At 43.3% G+C, this 25,714-nt stretch overlaps 1 protein-coding gene and 1 pseudogene across 9 annotated transcripts in view; one reads left to right on the top strand and one right to left on the bottom strand.

The window, feature by feature from the left end:
• Positions 1-25,714, top strand: part of RALGPS2 (Ral GEF with PH domain and SH3 binding motif 2) — a 1,046,762-nt gene that overhangs the window by 312,851 nt on the left and 708,197 nt on the right. For all 9 annotated transcript variants that reach the window (XM_086956407.1, XM_086956399.1, XM_086956386.1 and 6 more), the window contains exons 3-4: positions 20,829-20,970; positions 21,667-21,774. In XM_086956407.1, the coding sequence (XP_086812533.1) occupies positions 20,914-20,970; positions 21,667-21,774 (165 nt within the window). In that variant the 5' untranslated portion in view covers positions 20,829-20,913. The remainder of the gene's footprint in view (positions 1-20,828; positions 20,971-21,666; positions 21,775-25,714) is intronic.
• LOC147747840 (SLC35A4 upstream open reading frame protein pseudogene) lies at positions 4,406-4,792 on the bottom strand (annotated as a pseudogene).

The following is a 25,714-nucleotide window of genomic DNA, read 5'->3' as shown; positions in this document are numbered from 1 at the left end:
GAGCCTGTGACGTGTGCGGAACCGGCAGCAAGGTAAGTGTGTGTTTTTCGGTGTTCCAGTAAACTAGCTTGCACAAATGACTTGAGATAGTTCAGTGTGTTAAAGCATCTGCTGCAGAAATGTGTGCGTCTATTCCAGGTCACCCGTTTATTTCACAGCATGGGGTTTTGGAAATGTAAAAATTCTCAGAATTTCTTTTTTGATAGTTGCAACAGCCTTCAACAGATTTCATTTTATAAACATTTTCCAGAAAATGAGTTAACAACTGTCACCACAAATATAATGTACTCTTTGAACTAAGGTTATAAAATTTCAAAATGTTAACAAACGGTAGAGGCGGAATAGCATGATATATGCATTTATTATTGCATGCATGTTGGTGTATGTTTGTATGTGAATTTGTATAGTACATACCTAGGGCTTACAGGATAGCAAATACATGGGCGGTAGAAGGTTTCCAGCATAAAAAGGTAGGGGTGATGTAATATGTAAACTGGCACATCCTTCAACATCGATCCTAAAGGCTTGTTAGAGTCCATAATTTATTTTTATATGGTCATAAAAATACATGAATGATGGATGGATGCAGGGTGGGTGCATTAATGATTGTTCGGTGGATGGGTGCATGGATGGATGGATGGATGGATGGATGGATGGATGGATGCATGCATGATGGGTGGATGGATGGATGCATGAATGATGAATGATGGATGCAGGATGGATGGGTGGATGGATGGATGGGTGGATGAATGCATGCAGGATGGATGGATGGATGGATGGGTGGATGCATGCATGATGGGTGGATGCATGATGGATGGATGGATGGATGGGTGGATGGATGGATGGATGGATGGATGGATGCATGAATGATGGATGGATGGATGGATGGATGCATGCATGATGGGTGGATGCATGATGGATGGATGGATGCATGGATGGATGGGTGGGTGAATGAATGATGTATGGATGCAGGATGGGTGGGTGGATGGATGGATGGGTGGATGCATGAAGTATGGATGGATGCATGCATGATGGGTGGATGCATGATGGATGGATGGATGGGTGGATGCATGAATGAATGATGTATGGATGCAGGGTGGGTGGGTGGATGGATGGGTGGATGCATGAATGATGTATGGATGTATGGATGCATGCATGATGGGTGGATGCATGATGGATTGATGGATGGATGGATGGATGCATGAATGATGTATGGATGGATGCTTGCATGATGGGTGGATGCAGGATGGATGGATGGATGGGTGGATGGGTGGATGGATGGGTGGGTGCATGAATGAATGATGTATGGATGCAGGATGGATGGGTGGATGCATGAATGATGCATGGATGCATGCATGATGGGTGGATGCATGATGGATGGATGGGTGGATGGGTGGGTGCATGAATGAAGGATGTATGGATGCAGGATGGTTGGGTGGATGGATGGGTGGATGCATGAATGATGTATGGATGCATGCATGCATGATGGGCGGATGCATGATGGATGGATGGGTGGATGCATGAATGATGTATGCAGGGTGGGTGGGTGGGTGGGTGGATGGATGGATGGATGGATGGGTGGATGGATGCATGGATGCATGCATGATGGGTGGATGCATGATGGATGGATGGATGGATGGGTGGATGCATGAATGAATGATGTATGGATGCAGGGTGGGTGGGTGGATAGATGGGTGGATGCATGAATGATGTATGGATGGATGCAAGGTGGTTCGGGCTCGCTCGCTGCGCTCGATCGCTGCGGTGCAATATGCAAATTAGTTTACGCCCACCACTTTCAAATGTCACCAGCCACCCCTGCGCGCTCACTGGGCTGTTTAACCAGTGATGGTCTACATACAAGATAAACACGCATTAAAAATGCAATAGGTCTCGACGCCTTTCACTAAGTTAAAGCCATTTGCCTTGCTGTACCATACCATTAGTAAAACAAATGGCTTTAACTTAAAGGAGACCTATTGCATTTTCAATGCTTGTTTTGAGGTTGTGCACGCATAGATTGGATGCAGACTCCCCGAAGCCGACAAGTGGCAGATGCGCCCAGACTCGTCTCCCTCTGTTATCGGCCAGGAGGGGGTGCAGTAGCTCCTGCTGACAGGGGTGGTAGTCGTCACTTGTGTCCTGAGAGAATAGCTTCAGATGTGCATCCAATGGATCACAGTTCAATAAATTCCTAACTAATGTAATAAATGCAATATACTGCAGTGCACTGCAAAACAAAGCAGTGTAACCCCGCTGCCAGTGCTGCTGCACTGGACCCAGGTGGAAGCACGGAAAATGGCCCCTGACTGCTGCTGGGTAGTTAAATACAGCAGTGTGTCCTGGACCCTGGTGCAGCTGCACCTGTTGCACCAATGTTAGCCACGCCCCTGCCGGCTACACTGATATGCAATCAAAAGTGGAATATGATAAAAATACAACTATAAGAAACAAATAAGACCACACAATACACTAATGTGTAGCACAACCACAAGCAAAAACCACACACAACGGAATCCAACACCATGCATTGCAATTCAATTCAAGACACAACAGTACAATATGAAATAGTACACTGCAGTACAATAAATAAAGCTGTGCAGTGCAACTGAACGAAAAACAAGTTAATGCGCTCTGACACACTGTAATACACTAAATGCATTGTGATACAACACACTCCATGGCAAAACAAATAAAACAAAATCATACTATGCAATGCAACAGCCTAGGCAAAAACGCAACGCAATGCACCACAACACATTACAATGTGAGACAGTGCTCCACAGTACAATACATTGCAACGTAATCCAAGGCACAGGTATCACCAAGGGTAGGCCGTGCTTGTGAACTCTTGTGTGTAATGGTGGACATAATGTGTGTGCACACACTAAGGCAGTACTTGGCCCTGATGTGTTTGGTCCGTGCACCGGAAGATGGCAGTACATTACGGCGGGGCCAAGCCCCCCATCTGTCTCTGGGTTTGGGGGTGTTTTACTTATGCATGCTGCGTCTGCACCAGTTTTCAATGCCATTCCACACTTTTTACATCCGCGGTGAACACCCGTGGACAGTGGACACGCCCTGCAAGAGGCACCCGAAAACCATCAGATCAACGTGGAGGGGTGGACTGGGTGGGGACTGTGTGCATAGATGCACCATGTGTTTCAGGGTGTGACCAGAGGCCGAAGTACCACTCGTATAGATGTAATTTCATGCACAGAATGGTTAGTGGAGCTAAGGGTGACAAACTGGCATGGGTGCAAATTCAGGCCTTTTAGTGTAAAAATTCAGGACAAGTCAAAATTCAGGACAGAAGGTCACAATTAAGGACAAAAATTTGGGACAAAACATACGTTTTACAGACATATCAAAGGAGGTGGCACAATAATATGTAAGTAAGTAAATAGACAACCAAAATAAATAAAAGTCAAAATCAGTTTATATAAGGTTGAGACAATCGTGGACTCCACAGTTTTTCAGAATGTGCGCAGCTTTGCAAAGCGACATTAGGCCCTTTCTGCAATCAAGATTTGTGCTAATGTAACAATAACCATTAAATAGTATTTTTTTATTTCTATGTTGAAATCTGACTTTTAACTGTACAGTGAAAACGCTGTTAGTTATTTTATTTTCTCCAGCATGGTGCCAAGACAAAAGCGGATTGCCTTGTCTTAGTCTGATGCAGGAGAAGGCACACCACACGCTGTCACTAGCAAGTTCTCTACATAATTCATTAAGCAAAGCAAGAAAGGGACAGCACATTTTATAGCAAATTCAGACCTGTGGAACAATACACTTGGTTTGGTAAGCATGCAGATAGTTGATAATTCTGGGCCATACTTAATACAGTCCGTCCTAAATCTTACAGACTTAAAACTGAAGACCTTGAAATTTGACCCAAAACTTCAATGCTACAATAAAGTAAAGGCACCAAACCACTTGCCGAATATAGAGCAGGAGGGTTTCTTATTTGCCGCCTCTTACAGAACCATATTCTCAAGAAACTAGGCGACAGAAGTTATCTTCCCAAACGAAAACACTGCAGCAGAGACCTCGTAGCATTGAGAAGCAGAGTATGAACCTGGCTGAAGCAGGCCTACATTCATCTGCTTTGCAATTCAGAGATACTTTAGAATTTAAGAAAAAGCATCCTCAACAACTTGACTTTTGGAAACCAGTTGAAGTAATGTACGCTTTCCATTATGAGAGATTTGTGCTGAACTAAAGCTAACTTTTTCTTTATACATCAACTATTAAAATAGTACAAGTATATCTTAAGAGTCTTCAGGTCAGAAAAGGAAATGAAAAGGCTCCTTAGTTCCAGTATAGACCCCAAAACTAAGTCTCCTAATTCGTAGTGTATGAGCAGACCTGCTGAGTCAACAATAAAACAGCATGCAATTCTCTAATTGAAAAGGTGTGCACATTGTAAATTGTATAAGGTTAGCAGCATGAGAGCTGCAATATATGGGGTGCTTTCCTCGTCTGACCTCTCTTTCTTGAAAGAGCTAAGGTAATCACGGATAGTTTGCTTGACATAAGGAACAGCATAGTTCTGAGCTGCATAGCACCAGGCACAAATAGCAAAACCTGGGACAGCTGAGGCTCGGAGCTAGGCCACCACATACCCCGCAAGGAAGCCCTTCAGAAATGGACAACTTAGCAACGAGCCTTCCTGGGTTACGCCAGCTTGCACCTCCTCCTCCTCCACCCGAAGCTGCAATCCTTCCTACTTATCTTTCAGAGAAACCAGATCTTTCAGCTTTGGTGTAGAATCCTTGTCGTCAGCCATCTTCACCGACAAATGTTAGGCTCATGCTGTCCCTACAATTGGGACCATTGTCATTAGATAAGCGCTAATCAGCTGCACTCTCAGAATGACAATTGGCCACACCACAGTCTGCGCGAGGTCCGGGAGGGGTGCTGTAGGCAGCCTCTACAGTTTGAAAGATAGGTGCGAGAGCCCAGAGTGAAAGCTTTTCACTCTGGGCCTCTTTTAGGGAAACCGCATACCCTACTGAAATTTCCCATTTCGATTTTAGTATGATGTCTGTAAGGCATCCGTAATTTGGGGACCTCAAATTAGGGACGCCTTGTGACATCATACTAAAATAACGGACTGTCCGTGAAATTTACTGAGGGTTGCTCATCCTACAATGGAGCTCTGAATCCGGGGCCCCTCTCGGTGCTATGTGCTGCGAGGAGCCGCAGCGGGGCGCAGCGCTATGAAACGTGGCATCTAAGTCAAGCGTGGTTAATGTGTTGCCTTCGGGGCCACGGGGTGAAGCGGGGTTTGGTGGGGATGTCGCTGAGGGAAAAGGGCTAAGGGAAGGCCGGGGTCCTCTGTTCAGTGAGTGACAGTACAGTGCTAGTAAACACTGCATTTGATGTACAGAACGGTCCACGCCACATGCACAGACGCATATTACTGAGCGCCAGGGAGCCTCTCAGAAGCATTCTAAATACGGCGCAATACATTTATCTAAGCGAACCCCACCCCCTCCTTAGTATCAACTAGGAAAGGATCATGAACGGCGGCGCTTGTCCTGCTAGAACTCTTGGAAACCATTCCAGTCTCTAGTTTTTGATGGAATCTCGTTTCTGACGTGCATGGGTGAAGCATGTAGGGCTTTTGCACAATCACTCCGGTAGGTACCGGTTACATTACAATGCTATAACGCATTCTAATGGCGTCTGTTGCCTAACGTCACTATTTATTTTGCCTTTTTATGTAGTACAAAAAATCAAATCCTAATCTAAATGGGACCAGTAGTAACCAGTTGTAACTGGTTAGCTAGAATTGCCAATGGAATGAATAAGTGCTCAGATTGCCGAGTTTTCCTAGCAGAACTGGCTGGTAATTGTTAAAAGCTAGAAATCATCGTATATGGAAAGGGGAGCATGGGGTCCATCCAACCAACTCTCATCCCCCCAACCCCCACCCCCCCCCCCTCCCCGGCTGTGAGAAAATGAAGGAAAACACAGTGGTCTTCGTGGAAAGGGACACACACACCAGCTTCTTATCTAAAACAAATGTTTTTCAATATTGTGTGATCCCTACCAAGCTGTAACTACCTTGGCAAAAAAGGTGTTGCACTGAGCCTAAGGGAATACGTTTCATACCCTAAATAAAAAATAAAAAAAGAAACACAAAAAACGGGTCGATGGAAAGAGATATTCGATTGAATCACACATATTACTGTTATCCTGCTCCAGAAACTGGCTATTCCACCAGTCTCCCCGACAGAAGGACCTCAAATTTTCCCAAAAGATTTTTTTTATTAGCACTTTGTGGGTTTTTTGGTATTTGCTTTTTATTTAGTTTTCATATTACAAATAAATCTGCAGTTTTCTGCACCCACACATCTGATAAAATGGCAGCTTTCGAACCCCCCCCCCCCCCCCAAACGCCTTAAAAAATACAATGAATTAATTTAGGAACAAATTTATCAGTCGGTGAGAAATAAATGTGCGGTGCCTGTTTACACGGCGTGTGATTTATGCTATAAATGATTGCTGTACAGGTTTGGATGTTGATCTGAAATAGTTTAAGGGGGAATATTCTGTACCTGCTGTGAAAGTTTGTGTGATGAACACGACAAGCCGAGACTGAAGCCCTTCGGGAGCCCGTTGACACGTGTCTGGCGGATGAGAGGAGACGAGTTAATGGCCGCACAACCAGTCCGTTCTCCACTAAACTGAAACATATAGTTTTATATTTAAATACAATAAAATGCTCAGTTTTTGCGGGAATTAAAAGGTCACACGCGGGCTGGATTCTTTTGCGGTTCGAAACAGGCGGACCGAGGAGAGAGACTGTTTACCGTCTTGGTGCAAAATTAAAACTGATCGTTAGAAATAATGTTAAAAAAAATAAATGTAAACCTTGGTGACACAAACAGTCATTCTCCCGCGAAGCTGAAATTGCATGTTATCTTAGTAACTTTGTTAGCCCCGACACTGTAAATAAATAAAGTGAGCTTGGTGTCCCTTGCGAGTGCCCCGCTCCGTTGAGTAATAACAAGTAAAACAAGCGCTGTACCGCAAAGTCAGCGGCGTGTTTATTTTCGCATTGTTTCTTTTCGCATCACGCTTTCACTTTAAGTGAAAGCGCGATGCGCAAATAAACACGCAGCTGACTTTGCCAAAGCCGAATGTGAAGAAAAAAGTGCGTACCGACAAATGAAGGAGAGTGTCACGCTGCCAGTAAACGATCCAATTCCGGTGGGCGAAGGCAAGAGGAGATAAGAAGGCAACTAGGAAGGACTAAGAAGCCTCCTTTACAATCACAAGCCAGTGTTTTTCGTGGAAGATGGCGCTACCCAGCTTCAACTCCGCCTCCGAGAGCTTCGGAATCTGCATTGATTCCAAGAAGCCCTCGAATGCCGACTGCAACGCATGCGCGCTGCTATCGCCAGCCGAGACCTAAAAAGCAGAAAGCCAGAAGAAAAGTTTTATTTTTGCCTTGCACTCTGCGATTTGGTGCTAAAGCATATACCTTCTGCATTTTCTTTTTTCCCTTCACACAAACAGCATGTTGCATTCTGGGGCTTGTAGTCTTGCTTTTAACAGTTTCATCATGGGCTTTCAAAACCCAGCATACAATGTGTTCTTGGCCGAAATGCCAGCAATTGGCTGATTGACAGCTATGGTTTAATATTTTACACAGTTGCCAAATTGATTTTAAAAGAATTGCTTGTTTCACATGTAACTTCAAAACTAAACTCTGCATGCACATTTTTATAAGGGTTTACTCTTACACTCATATAATGCATTGAAACAAGCATTGGCAATTTGAATCATGTTTCCTATGCTGAGTTGTAAGTTTTAATCTGAGCTTCACAACACAATAAAGGTACATCTATAGCAGCAGCGCAACCTTCCATGACACAAGTAATAAATGAACAAGTGGCAGTAGCAGAAGGAGGAGAACACAATTCTCTTGCACTTACAGGACTAGTACAACACACATAGCGAACACCATATGGAGGGAGTGACAGGAGCGAAGGACTGTTGTACAATTTCCGTAAAAATCCATAAACATGCGAGTAGTACAAAACTCCAGGAACAAAAAGCTAAGTCTCTTATGGAATTGACATACATTCACATACTCTTTGATGATGAATACTCACCTACCTAGTGTGGTAGGCTTTATTAGTGGGTTCCATACCTTGCACTGCAAAGCATTTTAGAGTGCTACTGTTTACTATCTGTCAATCAGGATTTAGAAAGTGCGGCTAATTACCCGATAGGGTATCCAGGCACTTGCAGGCGCTTGCTGGTCCAGGAGGCATATTCGAACAGCCAGGTCTTGAGGGTCATTAAGAATTCTGAAAGTGAGGTGATGGTCTGGGGGTGTGTGATGAGTATGTTCCAAATATCTCCTTTTCTGTGGGAGGAGGAGCATCCTCTACTTCTGGTTTGGTAGATGCAGGAAGTATGGGCAAGTAAAAGGGAGGCGAAGTGTTCTTGACGCTTAGTGGAAGGTCAGGCTGTGATTAATGTAGGCAGATCCTTGGTTGTGTAGATCCTTGTGTATGTGGATCACAGCTTGAATTGACATCTCTTCTGTATGGAGAGCCAGTAGAGTTTTAGGTGGGGTGTGATGTGGGTTCTCCTGGAAGGCCGAGGATGAGTTTGGCCACAGCATTCTGTAAGTCTCTGTAGGAGATATGCAGCAATTCCTACGTAGAGGGCATTGCAGTAGTCCAGTCAGCTGATGACGAGGGCTTGTGTCAGTGTATCTTGTGTGTAGGGTAGCCACTTGAAGATCTTATGCAGCGTGCACTGAGTGAGTAAGCAGGCGGAGGAGACTGCCCTGATCTGTGATTTCATGGTGATCTATTAGTCCATGATAATTCCGAGGTTTCTGGTGATGATCCCAAATCGTGCTCTGCATTCGGCAAGTCTTCATCTGACTTAACTAAAACGATCTCATTTATACCTTTCATTCTTCATATATCACCCTCTAAAGTTTAAATATAAAAATACAAATTCTAATTGTTCAGGCAAAGGGGAAGATAATCACACCATGCTTACATGCCATCTAAATCAGTTTGCCCATTGTTCACAAACCCATCCCCTTCATTTTTATTCATAATTTTATTTCCCACCCGCATTCATGTCTTATTTGCAACAAAATTGTATACAGTCTGAATGCAGTTTCACATCGTTTAACTTTTCACCGTCCGTTCCCAAGCTACGACACTTTGCGACCATGGCTTTGTTCAATATCCAAGACATCATTCCGGGTTAACTTTCAGTGCCCATGCGCAACCATCACATCGCTCACTTCAGTTACACATAAGCGGGCCAAATACGCGCTAGTGATAAAGTCAGAAAGACAGATGTTACTTTAAAAATTAATGGTTTCACTGTATACCACCCACCTCTACTCTATCCCAGTTTATTTATTGGACTCATCCCTGCGTTAGCTCTAGTAAGAACCACTCTATTTAGTTCAAGCCAGCAGATGCATGCACACGAGTCTTCAGGACTCCATTTTAGTACCTTCTGCTCATGTGCAAGAATTTCCCTCCAAGCAATAGCTCGTCATACTGCGTAGATTCAGTTGGCGCATGCACAATAAAGATTTCCACGTTTAAGGCAGTTTTAGTCCTTCGTTGATGTTGTTCTTGTTAGCAAACGCATAAGCAAGCTTCACTAACCCGCGTATTGGTGTGGTGCGCATTAGTTTTACACAAAATAGTTTTAATAACTTGTTAGTGAGTTAAAGGAGAGCAGATTGCTTCTGAGCAAGTTCCTTTTCTAAGAGTCCTTGCACCATTGCAGGCATGGTTGAGGGAATGGGTGAGGGTCCTAGTTCTGATGGCCACCAGGAGTCGTTCCATGTGTTGCTGCTGTTGCTAAAAATCTGTACTTTCGTCTTGTCTATGTTCAGCTGTAGGTAGTTGTTGTTCATCCTATCGGAGATATTTGTCCTGCATCTGTGGAAGTTAGTTCTGGTGGTGGAGTCATCGGTGAGTGAGAGGATGAGTTGGGTGACCTCTACATAGGAAATTATGTTGAGACCATGGGATCTGACTATGCTGCCTAACACAAAAAAGTTCAGGTCCAGGATAGAGGTATGAGGTGCAGAGAAACCTTATCAACCGTGTGCTAGAAGGGGATCCCTTTTAATGACGGTTCCCCTCACACACCAAAGGTGTTATGCTTTATCATAGGGGTACCTCTTGGCGTGAAGGACCTGGTCTCTACGTGGGCTACAGTGCAAAAAACAAAAGAGGGACCCTGAAGCCTAAACAGGATAAAGGGAGGGGGAACAACCCACCAGGGTAAAGTAAATAGCGAACAACATGAAAAGGGAGTTCCCAGTATTAAAAAGGACAAATAAGTTCCAATACTAAGCAGAAAACTCCCACAGAACAGCTAATTATTTTTCAAATTTTTATGTTTTATTTTTATTCTCATGGAAAAATATATCCGATATAAATAGTTCAAGTCAATACATAATTCATTTACTTATCTCATTTGTATATAAAATTTCATATTGTCTGAGAAAACACACATAAAAGGCACACCATCAGCCCAAGAACACAGCGAGCAATGGAAAATGGCGCATAAATCATTCACTCATTCTATCAACCACTGACTCATTACAAAACCACTACACACATACATACTCAAACAGTAACAACATCTTATCAGGCGTACAGGGAAAGCACCGAAGCGCGTTTCGGAACAGTGCCAATAAGAGCTTCCTTCATAAGGGCACATATCATAAATACAGTGATCAGCACGGTCTCTCAAGATCCAAAGACCCAATTTTAAACAAGTGTCCTAGTCCTAGTCAGGCGAAGCATATCATAGGACATGAGTAAACAAAGCTTCCTACGATGCTTCCAGATGGATATACAGAACGGAAAATTCCTACAGGCTCCGTGGCGAAAACCCAGGGCTGAAACTGAAGTAGTCGGTGTGCAAATTCAGGCTGGGTCCAATGAATATCGCATTCCCCACTTCACGTAGAGCAGGACACAGGCTCGGGCGCTCAATCAGGGAGCAGTGTGTCTGGTGAACGGCAGAGGAGCAGATAACTCACTCGAATAAAGCACTGCGTCAAAAGTGCGGCCAGGGGAAGTACATTTTTAAAGTTTATGTTGTCCTCAATGTGGACTAAAACGTGTCTCTACAGGACTGTCGATCGGGACACCTCTTTCAGGCTTCGAAGAGCCGAATGCAGCCGTGGGCTACAACCCCCTCGCTGCGAGGGAGGAGAGGAGCACAGGGGTGTTTTAATATTAATGAGGACTGTTGGGCTAAAATCCTATGTGAGCTTGGTGTGCTCAGTGAAGTGCAGCGAAGGTGAATGTGGTTAAAACTGGCTACAAGGTTAGCTATGTGGCAACTTTAATCGGCTACCTTGTGACAGTATTAAAAACAAATGGCTGATAATACAGCTTCCGTCATTAGAGACACCTGTATTGGTGTCTCTAATGACGGCAGCTGTCACAAGGTAGCCGATTAAAGTGCTGTGATTGCTGCGGAAGCCAGATTGGTTGTAACTCATTCTCCTCCAAATTTATAATCAATTGCTTGTTGATGATCTTTTCCATTACCTTTGCTGGAAATGGGAGCTTGGCTGGTAGTTTTTGAGTTTGCTGCGGTTGGCAGAAGGTTTTTTTGAGTAGTTGTCTGACTTTCGCATATTTCCAGGCATCGGGAAATGTTGCAGTAGTGATGGAAGTGTTGAGTAGGGTGGTAAGTTCCTGGCCGATCCTTTGGTTTCCAAGGTTGATGTGGTGCGGGCATGGGTTAGTGGGAGCTCACGTTTGGATGGATTTCATGGTGAAGGTGATGTCCTTGGTGGAGAGCATATTCCAGATGGTCAGTGTGTGGTTCGTGTCAGTTACAGTGATGGCATATCTGTTGAGGAATTCCGTAGGTGTGGGTTTGGATTCAAAGTTTCTGTATATGGTGTAACGACCGGATTTTCCGCTCAGATGGAATCAGCCCCTAGGGGCCCCTCTAACCCAGCCGGAACGTAATCACCTCCCACCTCAGGACGTATTTACAATGGGTATAGACATATATGTACGTACATCTCGTACCTAAGGATGGGGAAGATAGAAATAAACATGCATGGTTTTCTACAATATCCTATTTATACCAACTAGTCTCGCGGCCACTTTGGCCCAGACTAATCTACCCTGGGGCAGGTCTGAATATGTACCCTTACACACTGATCACTATCAGTGCTTACTCGACACACAATCTGGCGTGTCTACACACATGGGTCTGCAGCCCCAGTGCTCTCATTTTCCACACGGTCCACAATCCGGCGAACCTACACACTGTGTCCCCCCAGTGCTCTCACTTACACACGGTCCACAATCCGGCGAACCTACACACTGTGTCCCCCCAGTGTTCTCATTAACGCTGTATACTAACGACGATCACTTTCCTATGAGTACTTAAGAAGGAAATCTCTCACTTGTCTACTCGGGATAAAACTACAATAATCGAAATCAGTACGACTTGTCAAATTGATATGTATATATGTACGTTCTGCTCTTGACATCAAACGTACCCTCCTTCCCTCATTGTTCATTCATTCCTTACCTGATCGGGAATCACATCCGTTCATGCAAACAATGCCTGACTAGAAAGTGCGGTTACCTCGATTGAACAAGAATACAAGGCACATGTCGGTTCACTAAGAACTCGGGGTATTTTATTAGCAGTTAACACAAACACAATACTATGCAATATATATATATATATTCTGCAAAGAAAGAGACAAAAGGGGTTAGGATGAGCGCTCAATATGGGAAAGGGCGGAGGTCACCTGGTTAATATGAAGTCGGGCTCGGTAGTCATCTAGGTTCCCTTCTCGTCTCTGTGTCTTGGCTCGTCTCGGGGTCACACCTCAGCCGTCACAAGTACACGTCTGCACCGCTAGGCTCAACCTCCTCTGCTTCCCTCCAAGGCACTGGAACCTTGCTCGCTATTAGCTACCGTCTCTCTCTCTCTCTGGCTCTATGCGCTCCGCGCTATTTCTCCTCCAGTCTTTCTCAGAGAGTCTCGGTCTTAGAATATTTCTCGGACTTCAAAATGGCGTCTGTCCGCCTCGAAAATAATTAATAGCATAGATGCTAACGGCTAGCTGCCGCCTACGAACTAACTGACTCATTGCCTAACACTTTCGCTAATATCAAAGCCTGTCCCTTCATGGAAAGTTACGGCCAGTAACCTGCCGCCCACCAAATTCTTGTACCTCCCCGTACCAAGGACACGTTCCCAGCCGGCCGGCCTGGAGTTGTGTCTTCGGAGTGGAGAGAAATACAGTCTTTCGATAAGGGCCAGCCTGAACCGGTTCTCTCCAAGCGAACAACACCTTGAAACTAAAACATTACACTTGACCTAGAAAGCCTCTCCAGCTACCAGGCAGAAGGCAAGATGGAGTCTGTCCCGTTTAAGGCCTACCAGGCCCAAAATACGCATAACTCCATGGAAAATATGCTAATACTCTTGCAAAAGGATGGATCATCACTAGCACTTATATATCTATTCCCTAGCTTAAGCTCATAAGCCCTGATCTAAGGAAAAGGGTACGAAAATGCACTACTGTGCCTTATGAATAGATCCTACTTATAGTCCTCATCCCTATACTATAAAGGTGATAGACTGGAGTCCTTCTCCATCATCCTCCCTCTAAAAAGGGCCAGAAAAAGTCGGTTATTAGATATGGTTGCAATCTTGTCGTGGAAGAAGTGGGTGAGATTGTCGCACAGCTCCTGTGAGGGTGTGATGTTTTCGCTAGCAGCCTCGTTAGAGAATTCCATAACTATGTTGAAAAGTAAAAATTTTTTTGTTGGCGCAGGTTTAGATGGGTGCTGCAAGGGCTGTCTTTTTTTGCTGCCGTCAGCAAGCAGTGACAGAGGTTGAGGGAGGCCTTAAAAGCTGCCCTGTCAAATGTGTCCTTGCTGGTAGCCATCTCCTCTCCAAATGTTTGCGATCTCGTTTCGATGTTCTAAGTTCTTGGTTGTACCATCTAGCCTTTTTGAAGGATTTTCTCTGGATGTTCCTCTTGAAGGGGATGTTGTGGTCGGTGCAGTTGGTGGTCCAAGCGTTGGAGTTTTTCACTCCCTGTTCGAGGTCGGTGGGAGTATTCGGGTTTGAGGTGTAGAGGGAATTCGCCCAGCTGGACTCGATAAGATTTTGTTCCACCTCCAGTAGGGGGCGTTAGTCATCTTGGGGGTGGTGGTGAGGTGGCTGGGGATCCTGAAGTGAACAATGTAGTGATCGGTCCATGTGAGTTCTGTGACATGGCTCTATTTGATGCGGTTGCTGGAGGTGAAAATTGGATCCAGCCTGTGTCCTGTGGTGTATGTAGGGTGGTGGAGGATCTGTGTCAATCTGAGGCTGCTCATACTGTTGAGGTGTGTGCAGTGTTTTTGTCATTACGGTTGTTGATGTGGAAATTTAGGTCACCAAGGAAGATGTAGTCCTTGGAATCTAAGGCTAGGGGCTCAATGAAGTCTGTGATGGTGTTGCAGAAGCTAGAGCGTGGGCCTTGGGGTCTGTATGATAGGGGCCTCTGATGGTTGTCCTGTCATCCGCGTGGAGCTTGAAGTTGAGATGTTACATAGGGAGGTGGTGGTGGTAGTGGTACGTTGTATGGTCTCTTTGTGAATGATGGCTATTCCTCCTTCTGGCTTATTGGTGCAGTCGTGGTGAGTGATTTTTTATATCCAACAGGGATCGCTGTGGCAATATCGGGGAGAACGTGAGTTTTAGCCAGGTCTCAGTGAGGAAGACTGTCTGGTACCAGGGTGTCAACTAGGTCCCAAAATTCAGTGGAATGCTTGCATAGTAAGCGTGTGTTAAGAATGACTCCTACTAGTTAGTGTTCTTATTCAGTTGGTGTGTTTGGGGTGGTGCTGGTCGGTGGCTGGTGTGTGTGCACTGGCAGGTGAAGTGGGTGCAGGTGAAGAGTCCTTCTGTGGAGCGTGGATCAGTGCGGTGGCAGTGTTTGTTAAAGCTTCCCAGATCGAGGGTGTAAAGCTTAGCGATGGTGTATCTTTCGGAGGCGGGAGGGCCAGTTGTCTTGATACTCACTGAGCACGGTCCAGGCACGGACGGGCGCAGACTGACTTGCCTTTGGTGCACCAGCAGCTTGCATTAAGTAGGTCCTAGGATGGGTGGGGCTTCTGTTTGTGGGAAGAATGGTGAGCGGGAATAATCGGTCAGGAGAGCCCTAGCTGGAAAAACCGGACAGCTGTGGTGTCACTGGATCAGTCTGGAACAAGCAGGAACTGGAGGGCACAGGCAAGTGACAAGCTAGGTTTCCAGGTGCCTACATGTGTAAGTCTTCTAGTTATGGGTTTTCTAGTTTGGGTGTGGCTATTTCACTTATGTCAACATTTATGTTCTGCTTTTGATAAACTGTTAGACTTGTGTTTAAAATTGTATGTGGGTGAGCTATAGTGTAGTTTACAGGTGTCTCCATACAACAGGAGTAAATACAGGAGGGCAGACCTCGTTTCTCTTCTCCATCAACATGTATTTTTTAATATTGCCCCTTTTGGTGTCTGCCACCTTTCCTATGGATATTGTGAAACAGTCCTTGCTTCATATGGCATGTTCAGTATATGTGAACAAAATTGGTAGATTATGGGAGTGGATTCTGGCAAATGTAATTTACATGATGAAAATGTAAATGAATCAATGGTGATGTATTTGACTATACAAGACATAATTTATTATGACTTTTTTTTTTTTACAAGCATTGTAATCTTGTATCTGGATACCGGAGGTGTGCCTAGTGAAGCAATCTTGACAATACAAATATACATATATAACAAAAAGTAAAAGAGAAAAAGAACAAGAAAGAATAGTTGCCAATTCTGAGCTTTACAAGTTACGAATGAAATACTAGTTATAGTTCATGTAACCACTAGAAACGTTCTACAGTCAACCCGTTTTTGCATAATATTGCTGTACTTCTTTTTATTGCACAGTCCATACCGGAGATTGTCTGTAAGAGGTGCACACACGGAGGACAATTTTGCCATGTGTTTCTTGGTGTGTAACCAAAGTTCTATTTCAGAAGTTTTAGAGGTTGAAAAAAGACCCCATCAACTGGTAGTGTCTACGCATTTCGGCTCTTATGATTCAGAGCCTCTTCAGGACAGTGGGAGAATGAACAACAGTAGTGCACAAACGTAGTTTAGCCAGGCCAGGCCGCTGGGAGAACCTAAATAGGCCCCCAGGCCAGTGGATTGCTAAGGAAGGTATCGGCTGCTGGAGAATGAAGGCTGACTGGATGCCGCATTGGTCCGGAAAGGAAGCAAATTACCACGGTCCTTATCAATGCACCAACAAATGACGCAGAAAACACACCAGGAATGTTGCTGCGTGGGAAACTCTGTCTGACACTGAATTTGTAAAACGTACTGTGTCTTGACTAAAAGCTGGTCTGCAGCTCTGTGCGTGTTCCAAGGGGATGTTCGGCAGCCTCAGGCGAGGGTAAAGGGTGCGTTATTTGTCAAAGTACTGCCAGCCCAATTCCTTGAAGAGGGCTTAAAATAGGCTTTTGGCGAGGCCATCCGCGCATGCATCATGTTTTGCTGGGCGAGTCACTGTAACCATACCCTCCAGTATGAAATGGGCCATGCCCAGGCTGTCGAGCCATAATCGCAGCTGATTGGGTGTGGGAAGTAGAAGATCCTAGACCTTGAGGCTGAAAACAACACACCGAACATTAAAGCATCGCCTGCCTCACTACCAGCTTCACTAGGGCAGTTGTACTGAGACTGTGATGGCTGGGTCCTATAATTCTGTGCAGCCTTGTTTTTGTCCCATCCTGTCTGGAAAAGCAGCATTGTGGGAATAAGGAAAACCGCTTTGAACTCATCCTGGACCTACTGTCCTACTGCACGTGTTGTTGACTGCCAATGTATTTATAGCTGAGGTATAAACTTTTACATAAAACATTTATTCTTGATTGTTTCAATTTAGCGCCTTAGATTACATTTCTGCACTGTGGCCTTTATTAGAATTGGTGAACTTCTACCTGGCTGCTGTGACAATTTTATAAACGACTGACGAGACAAGTCACTTGCTTGTTTATCCTATTTAAACCTTTATTTTTATAGATGGAACAACATTATGATCTTTTACATCACACCCAGGAGAGATTCTACTGTATGCATCCTGAGCTAAATTACCTGATGGTGCTCTCAGATGTGGTGACCATGGAATCAGAGGGACAGGAAAGAAAAATAATAACCTAGGGTTACACTGTTTGCTCAAGTTTGGAAGCCAAGATCGAAACCAGGTTTCCTGTCTAGACATGGTGCAGTTCCAATCCTGGATGGGGTATCACATTCTTTCCCCTTCTGCACTGATGACAATTTTAATAGTGACCTAGGAGGCAAGTCAGTTGCCTGGTGTCACCTAAACATTACCTTTTTGCTGTTATCGATGAAACATTGTCAATTATACCACATATGAGAAGATTTTTGTGGTTTGTGCACACCCTGAGCTGAATTAATTCAAGGTGCTCTCAAATGTGATGTCACTGAAAAGAAAGCATATAGCAGAAAAGTAATTGTCCAGGATAACCCTGTTTGGAGCTGTGATTGAAACTAGGGTCTCCGGGTCAGGCTTCCCTCAACTGTTTTTGCCTGTGGTCCAACAAAAGCTTCTGACTGGCCTGGGAATGTTATGCAAGTGCATTCAAAGTAGCCTTTGTATTTTTATGAGATTTGGTAATAGCATTGCAAACACCCCTCTTCATAGGACAGGCTTGAAGGCTGCACCTTCAAAAAGACTATCACTGAATACCTTTCATACAGGTTGGAGGATAAAACCTTTCCTTCACAAAAACATAGGATGGGCTGCAATTCGAGCCCTTTCCAGTTGAAGAACTGGCTAGCGGGGCGACCATGTTGACCCTGTTCTTTAGGGGAACATGTCTGATAAAATGTCTTCTTGTCCAGGATGTAGAAGAACACGTGTCTGAAGGGGTGACCGCTCCAGTCCTATCCAGCAGCAGGCCATCCATATGTTAGAACTCCTCTTTAAACCCTTGCCTGTTAGAAAATCAATGATTTTGAATACAACCACCCCAGTCCTAGTCCTCGAGGAAGCTTCTACTAGTCTGTGAAGGTAGCATCAACAGTCCTGTGTAAATCACATATACGTGAGGGTACTTTCACATCTGTCTCCTTTAGGTGCATCAGACACATTTCTTTTTCCCAATGTACAACTTCCTGCAGTAAATCTTCTTCAGTTCAATCCTTTAAATTACACGCAATGAATTTAATTGGAGCACACACAGTCAACAAAGTTAATTGGTTTGAACGGGATATCAGTACTACTCCCCCCATTATTGTGCATGTTACGATGAACAGGGACACCCATAGAATATCCCCGTAGGCTCCCCAAAGAGTGTGAATGATACCCTTAACATTGAATAACTCTCCAGTGGGCTAGTGAAAGTCCAAAGAGACTCTCATATCGAGAAAACGTGTACCAGATGTAAAGGACACCATTGCACAAATAGATCTGCGTTCATTACTAAAGGAAAGTATGTTGAAGGCGAACACTCTGATTTACCCATAGCATCAGTAAATCAATTAATTGATGAATAATGCTCCCAAGAAGCAAGGTTCAGTGTGCCCACTGACACTCTTTTGCATACGATCATATCAGCTGTGACCCATAATGATTAACTATGAGGTTCCGAATCTTGTAATAATTTGTTGGCAGCATTTTGTTTGAAGAGTTACTTTACAGGCCAGTATATCATGTGGTTTGTAAATATGATGTGATCTTTGTGGTTGAGACTAATAATGTATTTTTTTTATTGTTGAAAGTACGAAGGCTCTGTACGTTTGTATGGGTAAACCTATATAGTAAATATTCTCCATTGTAAATTGGTAAGCACCATCAGTACAGATTGAGGAGGAGCCTGTGTAGCTGGAAGTCTATGAAATGGGGTCACATTAAATCAAATTATCTCTTGCTGCCCTCATTGGTTAAGTAGCGATTTACCACAGTTTTTCCTCAACACATAACCTTCCGTTAGTGTTTGGAGCTTGTTTGAGGTTGTTTCCAGACTGATGTGAATGCCACAGATCTTCCAATTCGGGGTGAAGTGGTTGGGGAAGGTGCTAGGGGTACAAGCCCCTTCTTACAAATGGATTTGGGGAGGTGGAGGATCAAGGGGCAGGGTGGTAGTCGGGAGACAAAAAAACTTTGGGGAGTGACCATCAGCTTAACACATCTTCATTTGCAGACATTCAATAGCAAATAGAGAGACTGGATAGAAACTCGTACCAAGGGAGTGTAGTACAACTGAGTTATAAAACATGTGGGATCGGTTGGCCCCACAGTTTCACCAACATGGACAATTCACACCTAGATATAGCATCTTAGAGGGTCATCATGTGAGGTGTCATGAATAGTGTGGTGTGGAGGGGAGAATAACTAAGGAAAGGCCCCAGTCCATGTGAAAGCCAAACCTTTCTTCTAGAATATGTCCTTCGGAGCAGCAGAGAAAGGGAAATTGGTCGGCATGATATAGCGGTGATAAGAGACGAGGGTGGTTGGTGAGGGAACAGGAAGGGGTAATATTGGATAAGTCAATCCCTAAAACCATTGAGTTGCCGTTGTTGGGCAGACGGAGCTGGTGTAAGAACTGTATGACCTGAAAGGCCCTGTGAATGATCTCAACTTAGTGATGTGATGGCATGGAAAATGCAAGCTAAGAGATATGGGTGCATGCAAGATACTGCTACAGAAATGCCTGAAAAACCCTTCCAGCCCCTGTGCATGTATTACAATAGTAATTTGCTTTCTCCTTCTTGTGGTTGCAGCGTGTAAATCATTCATCCCTAACCTTTTCTGTAATAAGAGCTATTGGTCATTAAAAAATCCTCGCAAGCTACTAATAATAATAATGTTGTAATAGTGACCTCATCTGACAAAATTACATTAGTGGCTACCCTGTGCAAGATTACCAGCAGTGATCACCTCAGTTAACCAGGCAGAGTTACCAGCAGTAATATAAAAAATTTGCAAGACCTTTACAACGGAACATAACACATGTTTGTAAAGCGCACGTATCACCCAAGGGTATCGAGGAGTTTATTGTTACCCAACTCAGTGGCACTCATTTTACCGACCTCGGATGGATGAAAGGCTGAGTGAACCCGCCGTGATAAAAACCTGTGACTATAAAGTCGAACACAAGCCCCTACAGTAGATGCATTAGTCCACTGAGCCACCAGACCCCGCATATATATTATATTATACATAATACAGCTGCAATGCTCCCAGCACCAAGGCGATATTAGTAACCAGTGTCCCCCATCACATTTTCAATTAGAAATATGTTTACACTGGTAAAACCATTACTGCAATGCCCCAGACACGAAGGTACAATGCCTCATATATATCACTCAAATATCAGCCTTATATATATTTGAAAATTCAACCATTTTCTCCAAACATCTGCATATGTGTTGAATATACATACATTTTCATCTTCAAATGCACACTTTTCCATTTTGTTGTACAAGCAAAAACGCCAAATTTTGATGGCTGAGCTGCTTATAGGGAAACTACTTACAGGTAGCTGGAGAGTGATCAGTGGCTTGGGAGCTACTCTATGGAGAAGCCTGTTCTAGAGTTATTAAAGTTATATTCACTTTCATATTTTCCGTTGTTAAAGGGACAAGGTTTTGATTGGGCAAGGGATATGGAGGTGTTAAAAAAGATGTTTTTATGAAATTGCTTACTTTTTTTCTAATGGCTTATGTGCCACTTTGTTTGACTTGGGCTTTCCTCTCTTGTAGGAGTGATGACCGCTGTGCTGCTGCCATGGAAATAAAGTGACCAAAAGCCCTTTGGTGCACACCTAGCACTCATGGTCTGAGAAGGATGGACCTCATGAATGGACAGCCGAGCATTGCTAACGTCGTAGCTACTGCTTCAGAGGTAAGCTGACAGAGACCTGCTTTCCACCTCAGTCAGCCCTTCTATTAGTTGTTTGGTCTGGCCCAGGTGTTTACAGGCACCTGTGAAGATTCAATGACGTGGACTGAGACCGATCTCACAACCTCACCGCTGAGTCTTGATTTCGAATTTATTCTGGTCCTAAATTTTTCATAATTGAAGAGGGGCATTCTTAAAGAAAATAAAAAATGCTGTCCAGAGTTTGCTATCCTTAATAGTTGCAGGATGTGTCCCTCTCTCTCCCTTTTCCTTACCAATCCTCCTTCCTTCTAGTCTCTCACTCTCTCTGTACCTCAATTTCAATTTTCTCTCTGACTCCTTTCTCTTACACTGTCTAACTCTCATCCCCTCGCGTGTTTCTATCTGCTTCGCCCCTTTATCTCCCGCTTATCTCTCTCAATCCCCTTGTGTCCCCTCTTCTTCTAGTCCTTACTTTCCTCTTCTAGCCCTCCCTCTCTTTCTCACTGACTCATGTGAGAATGGTTCCTCTGCTCCCTAAGACTTTCTGGCACGTTCAACATATCTCTCCTTTACTGTCAAATATCAGTCGTAGGCTTCCTCCTGGTGAAATAAACCTTCATTTAATCTTTCTCCCATGGAGACAGGTTGGCATTTGCAAGACGTCGTTTTTGCACATTTAATGTATTTTTAAATGATGCCTTCTTTTTCTTTTGGCAGAAGAGTAGCAGCTCAGAGTCCTTGAGTGACAAAGCTTCCTCAGAATTAAAGAAAAGCTTCGATGCTGTGGTATTTGATGTTCTCAAAGTCACGCCAGAAGAATATGCTGTAAGCAACATTTCACTTTTTCTTTAGTAGACCTTTGGGCTTGTTTTACCTAGTCTTTCAGTCTTGGGTCAGTCAGGGATTACCTGGGAGTATCTCTGGTGGGGATAGTTTACCTAAGGTGACCCAGAGCTTCGGGTACTATTGCACTCCAGTTAAATTGAAAAATTGCTGTGTTTGAGCAAATCACTCTCAGAGAATAGCTTTGTCGAGTAGTCTAAGTTTACCGATTTGAAACGCCGATTGAACTCAGTGGTTGGTAGTTTTTTTTTTAAAAAGAATGTTGACATTTAGAAATGGTTAAAATACGTTTGTTTAAAAAACAAAATTTAAATTTTTGCCTTTTTGGGCTAAGGCGGAAGGATAGTTCAATGAGCAGGACGTTGTCGGCTGCAACAAAGCAGTGATTGGCAGGTCATGAGTTCCATTCCTGACTAGCTTGACTCCAACTTCCAAGCTCCCGAAAGATCTGTAAAGTGAGTACCATGAGGGAGTAATCGCACCATGTGGTTTATACAGTTCTTACAAGCTGCAGAAGTGAGGTATGAAGGGCTATATAAAATAAAACTAGCCATTCTTATTGTAATCAGAATGACGTGGAAGCCTAAGTGATGACCTATGCAACATAGACAGTGTTTCCATAGATTACCAAGAATTCATAACCTACTTTTCTCAACGGGCCTAGCGTTTCTCATTACACAAGTTGTAAGACAGAGGCGTCTATTACAAGTGGGCCAGGTGGGGGTGAGATCTTTACCACATGCTAAATAATTATAACACAGGGTGTAATGTAATACCTAGTAATATCTTTCAAGTGCTGTGATACACATATAAATATTTTGACACAAAATAATCCTTTCTGTGAAAAAAACAAGTCTAGCTCCTTCCTGGCCAGAATAATGGCCCAAAACGCCATTATACTCCGTTGTTCTAAAGCCTTTAAAAAACAATTGTTATACATGGGTCCCATACTACTCACCTTGCGCAACTGCCTTTCCAAAATGATGATGATCACGATCATTGCGTCACAGCATGGAGTACGCTAGCTAAGTTTCTACTGCTGTGACATACCAGTACTCAATCCAGGAGTCTGCCTCCTTCAGTCCTTGTTTAATTCTAGGTTTAGATTATCACACTCCAAAAAGCTTGTTCACAATAGTGCATGAGTTTAGAACCCATATACAGCATAAAATTGAAGATGAGCTTGTAGTAATCACACTTAATACATCAATTCCATAAATGATTTATTTATGTTCAGCGGCAAATAGTGCATGCAGCTCACCAAAGGAACAGCACAGGAATGAATAATAACATTCTAGTACTATAGTTAATACACATACATTCTTATGACATGCCTTAGCTTCCAATTCTAATGTGTATACACACACTACACATCTCCCTTCTTAATGAAACACAAACAATAAAAAAAATGAGAACAGGATAAACAAAAACATTTTTTTTTAAACAAATAGTCCTCAAATTTCTTTGGGGTAACAATGCGTCTTCCATACTTGCTGATTTATTTTTCCCATTACCTTCTTCAACCAAAGTTCCATTTGAACAGCCTGATTCCCTTACTCTCACCTGATCATCAGATTCAATCCCCGCAGAATCAAACGCCAGCTCACCCCTTCTACTCTCCATCTCCTGAGAAACTTCAACATTCGATCCATTCCCTAACCTAGACAGAGTACACCCATCCAACCCATCCAACACATGAGAAGTAGAATCCTGAACTTCAGAACCTGTAACACCAACATCCTTTGTAACATCCTTTCCCTTTTCAAAAGAAGGCAAAACTTCCATCCACCAATAATCTTTCTTCTTTTCAAAATTACTAGTTTTCTTTCTAACACAAGTGTCATCTGAGATGGAAATTCGACTCATATGATGGACACTACCTTCATCCAGCTCAACTGTGTTATGCATGACTTTGGTCACAACCCTAGGATCGGAAAACCTAGATTGCAACTTGCCCACCTTTTTTCCACATTTCAGTCCGACACACTGTCCAACCTTAATACAAACTTCCTTGGTACCATGTTTTGCATCAAAATAAAGTTTATTTTTACATTGTGAATTGATGATGGATTCTCAAACTTGATCAGAATCCCAATCATATTTTTTGCTTTTACCCATCCATCCAGGATTAATCCTGCAATGGGGAAACCTTTCACGCATTAATCCAAAAGGACTTTCCCCCACTGTATCATGGACAGTTATTCTGTACGACCATATCAACTTGTTAAGTTCGTCACACCAATTTTTGTTGCCTTTTTTTGCTAACTGTAAAACACCTTTAAAAACTCTATTGACTCTCAACAACTGAGTTACCTCTAGGATGATACAAAGCAGCACATTTCTGTTCAATACCAGTAATCTCCATGAACTTTTTCATTAAATCTGATTTGAATTGAACTCCATTGTCTGTTGAAATGAATACAGGAAACCCGTCTCTCAAAAAACATCTCTCTAAGAAACTAATAACCGTTTCAGTGTCTACTTTCATAACGTTATCTACCTCAATCCAACTTGAAAAAAGGTAAACTAATACTAAAATGTATTTGATAATACCATCTTGCCAAACTATGGGTCCCATGATATCTAATGCAACGATCTCCCATGGCAAATTAGGACAAGCAAGTGAGGACATGGGAGGATTGAGTGTCTTTTGTGCCTCGTCTTAACACTCACAACGAACACAATCCCGTACAAATCTTTCGATGTCCAAATCAATTATTGGCCACCAATATTTAATGTTTCTTTTTGTGCGAGATACACCCGGATGACCCTCATGGCAAATGGGAACAATCCTTGTTCGCATACCTTTAGGTGGCACATTTTTTTCCCCTCTACAAATAAATTCACCCTCCACATTCAATTCATCCCGTACCTCCCAAAATGCTCTTAACTCCAATTTGAGTTTGCACTTGTTAGACCACCCATTAGTGATCCTGCTTTTTACATCTAATAAAATATAGTCTTTCTTATATTCTTCCCAATCATCCTTCCCTAAAGCAGAAGTGTCAGTAAACACCCCAGCGACACAAAAGTCCCCCATGGATCAGGATCAATCTCTTTAAGGGGTAAGGAAAGTCTACTGAGAAAATCAGCAATGATATTTTTTGTTCCAGGAACATATTGCACTTCGTAAACAAAATCTTGAAGTCTCATTGACATTTTAGCTATTTTTGCCGAAGCTCTTGATAGACCTTCCGTAGTAAACAATTTAGTTAAAGGTTTATGGCCAGAACGTATAACAAATTTCTTCCCCCAAATACATTTTCTCAAATTCCCCATGGCCCATACACAAAACAATGTTTCTCGCTCTATCACTGAATACTTCTTTTCCGTCAGAGAAAGAGAACGCAACGCAACGCAATGGCTATAAGAACCTCTTTACCCTGTTCAGACATTTGATACAAAACACCCCCCTAACCAGTGCCTCTGGCATCCGTAGTGACAAACGTGTTTGCGAGAGGATCGAATCCTTGTAATGTAGGAGCACTAGCGGTCGCTCCCTTGATGCTATCAAAAGACCTTTGACAAGCGTCATTCCGTACAAAGGTAGCTTTGTTCTTCATTAATAACCGCATGTCATAGGTTTTTTGTGAGAAATTGTTAACGAATTTCGAATAAAATTCTGCTAACCCAAGGAAAGATCTTAGCTCATCGTTTGACTGGGGTGAGGGGGCATTGATGGTGGTCTCTACTAAATTGCTCTTCGGTTTGATGCCTGATCCACCCATGACCTAAGTATGTAACAGATTTTTCTGCAAATTTGCATTTGCTGCCTTCAGCGATTAACCCATTGTCTTTGAGAATGGCATCATGCTGTGATCTGTCTTTTCCCATTATTAAAAGGTCATCCTAAAAGAATACGACCTCACGAATGTGACCAAATAGGTTCAACATCAGCCTCTGAAACACAGCAGCGGCTGAT

The sequence above is a fragment of the Lissotriton vulgaris genome, chromosome 1_1 (assembly GCF_964263255.1).
Source record: "Lissotriton vulgaris chromosome 1_1, aLisVul1.2, whole genome shotgun sequence".
Classification (NCBI taxonomy): domain Eukaryota; kingdom Metazoa; phylum Chordata; class Amphibia; order Caudata; family Salamandridae; genus Lissotriton; species Lissotriton vulgaris.
This window is presented reverse-complemented; position numbering and strand designations above follow the sequence as displayed.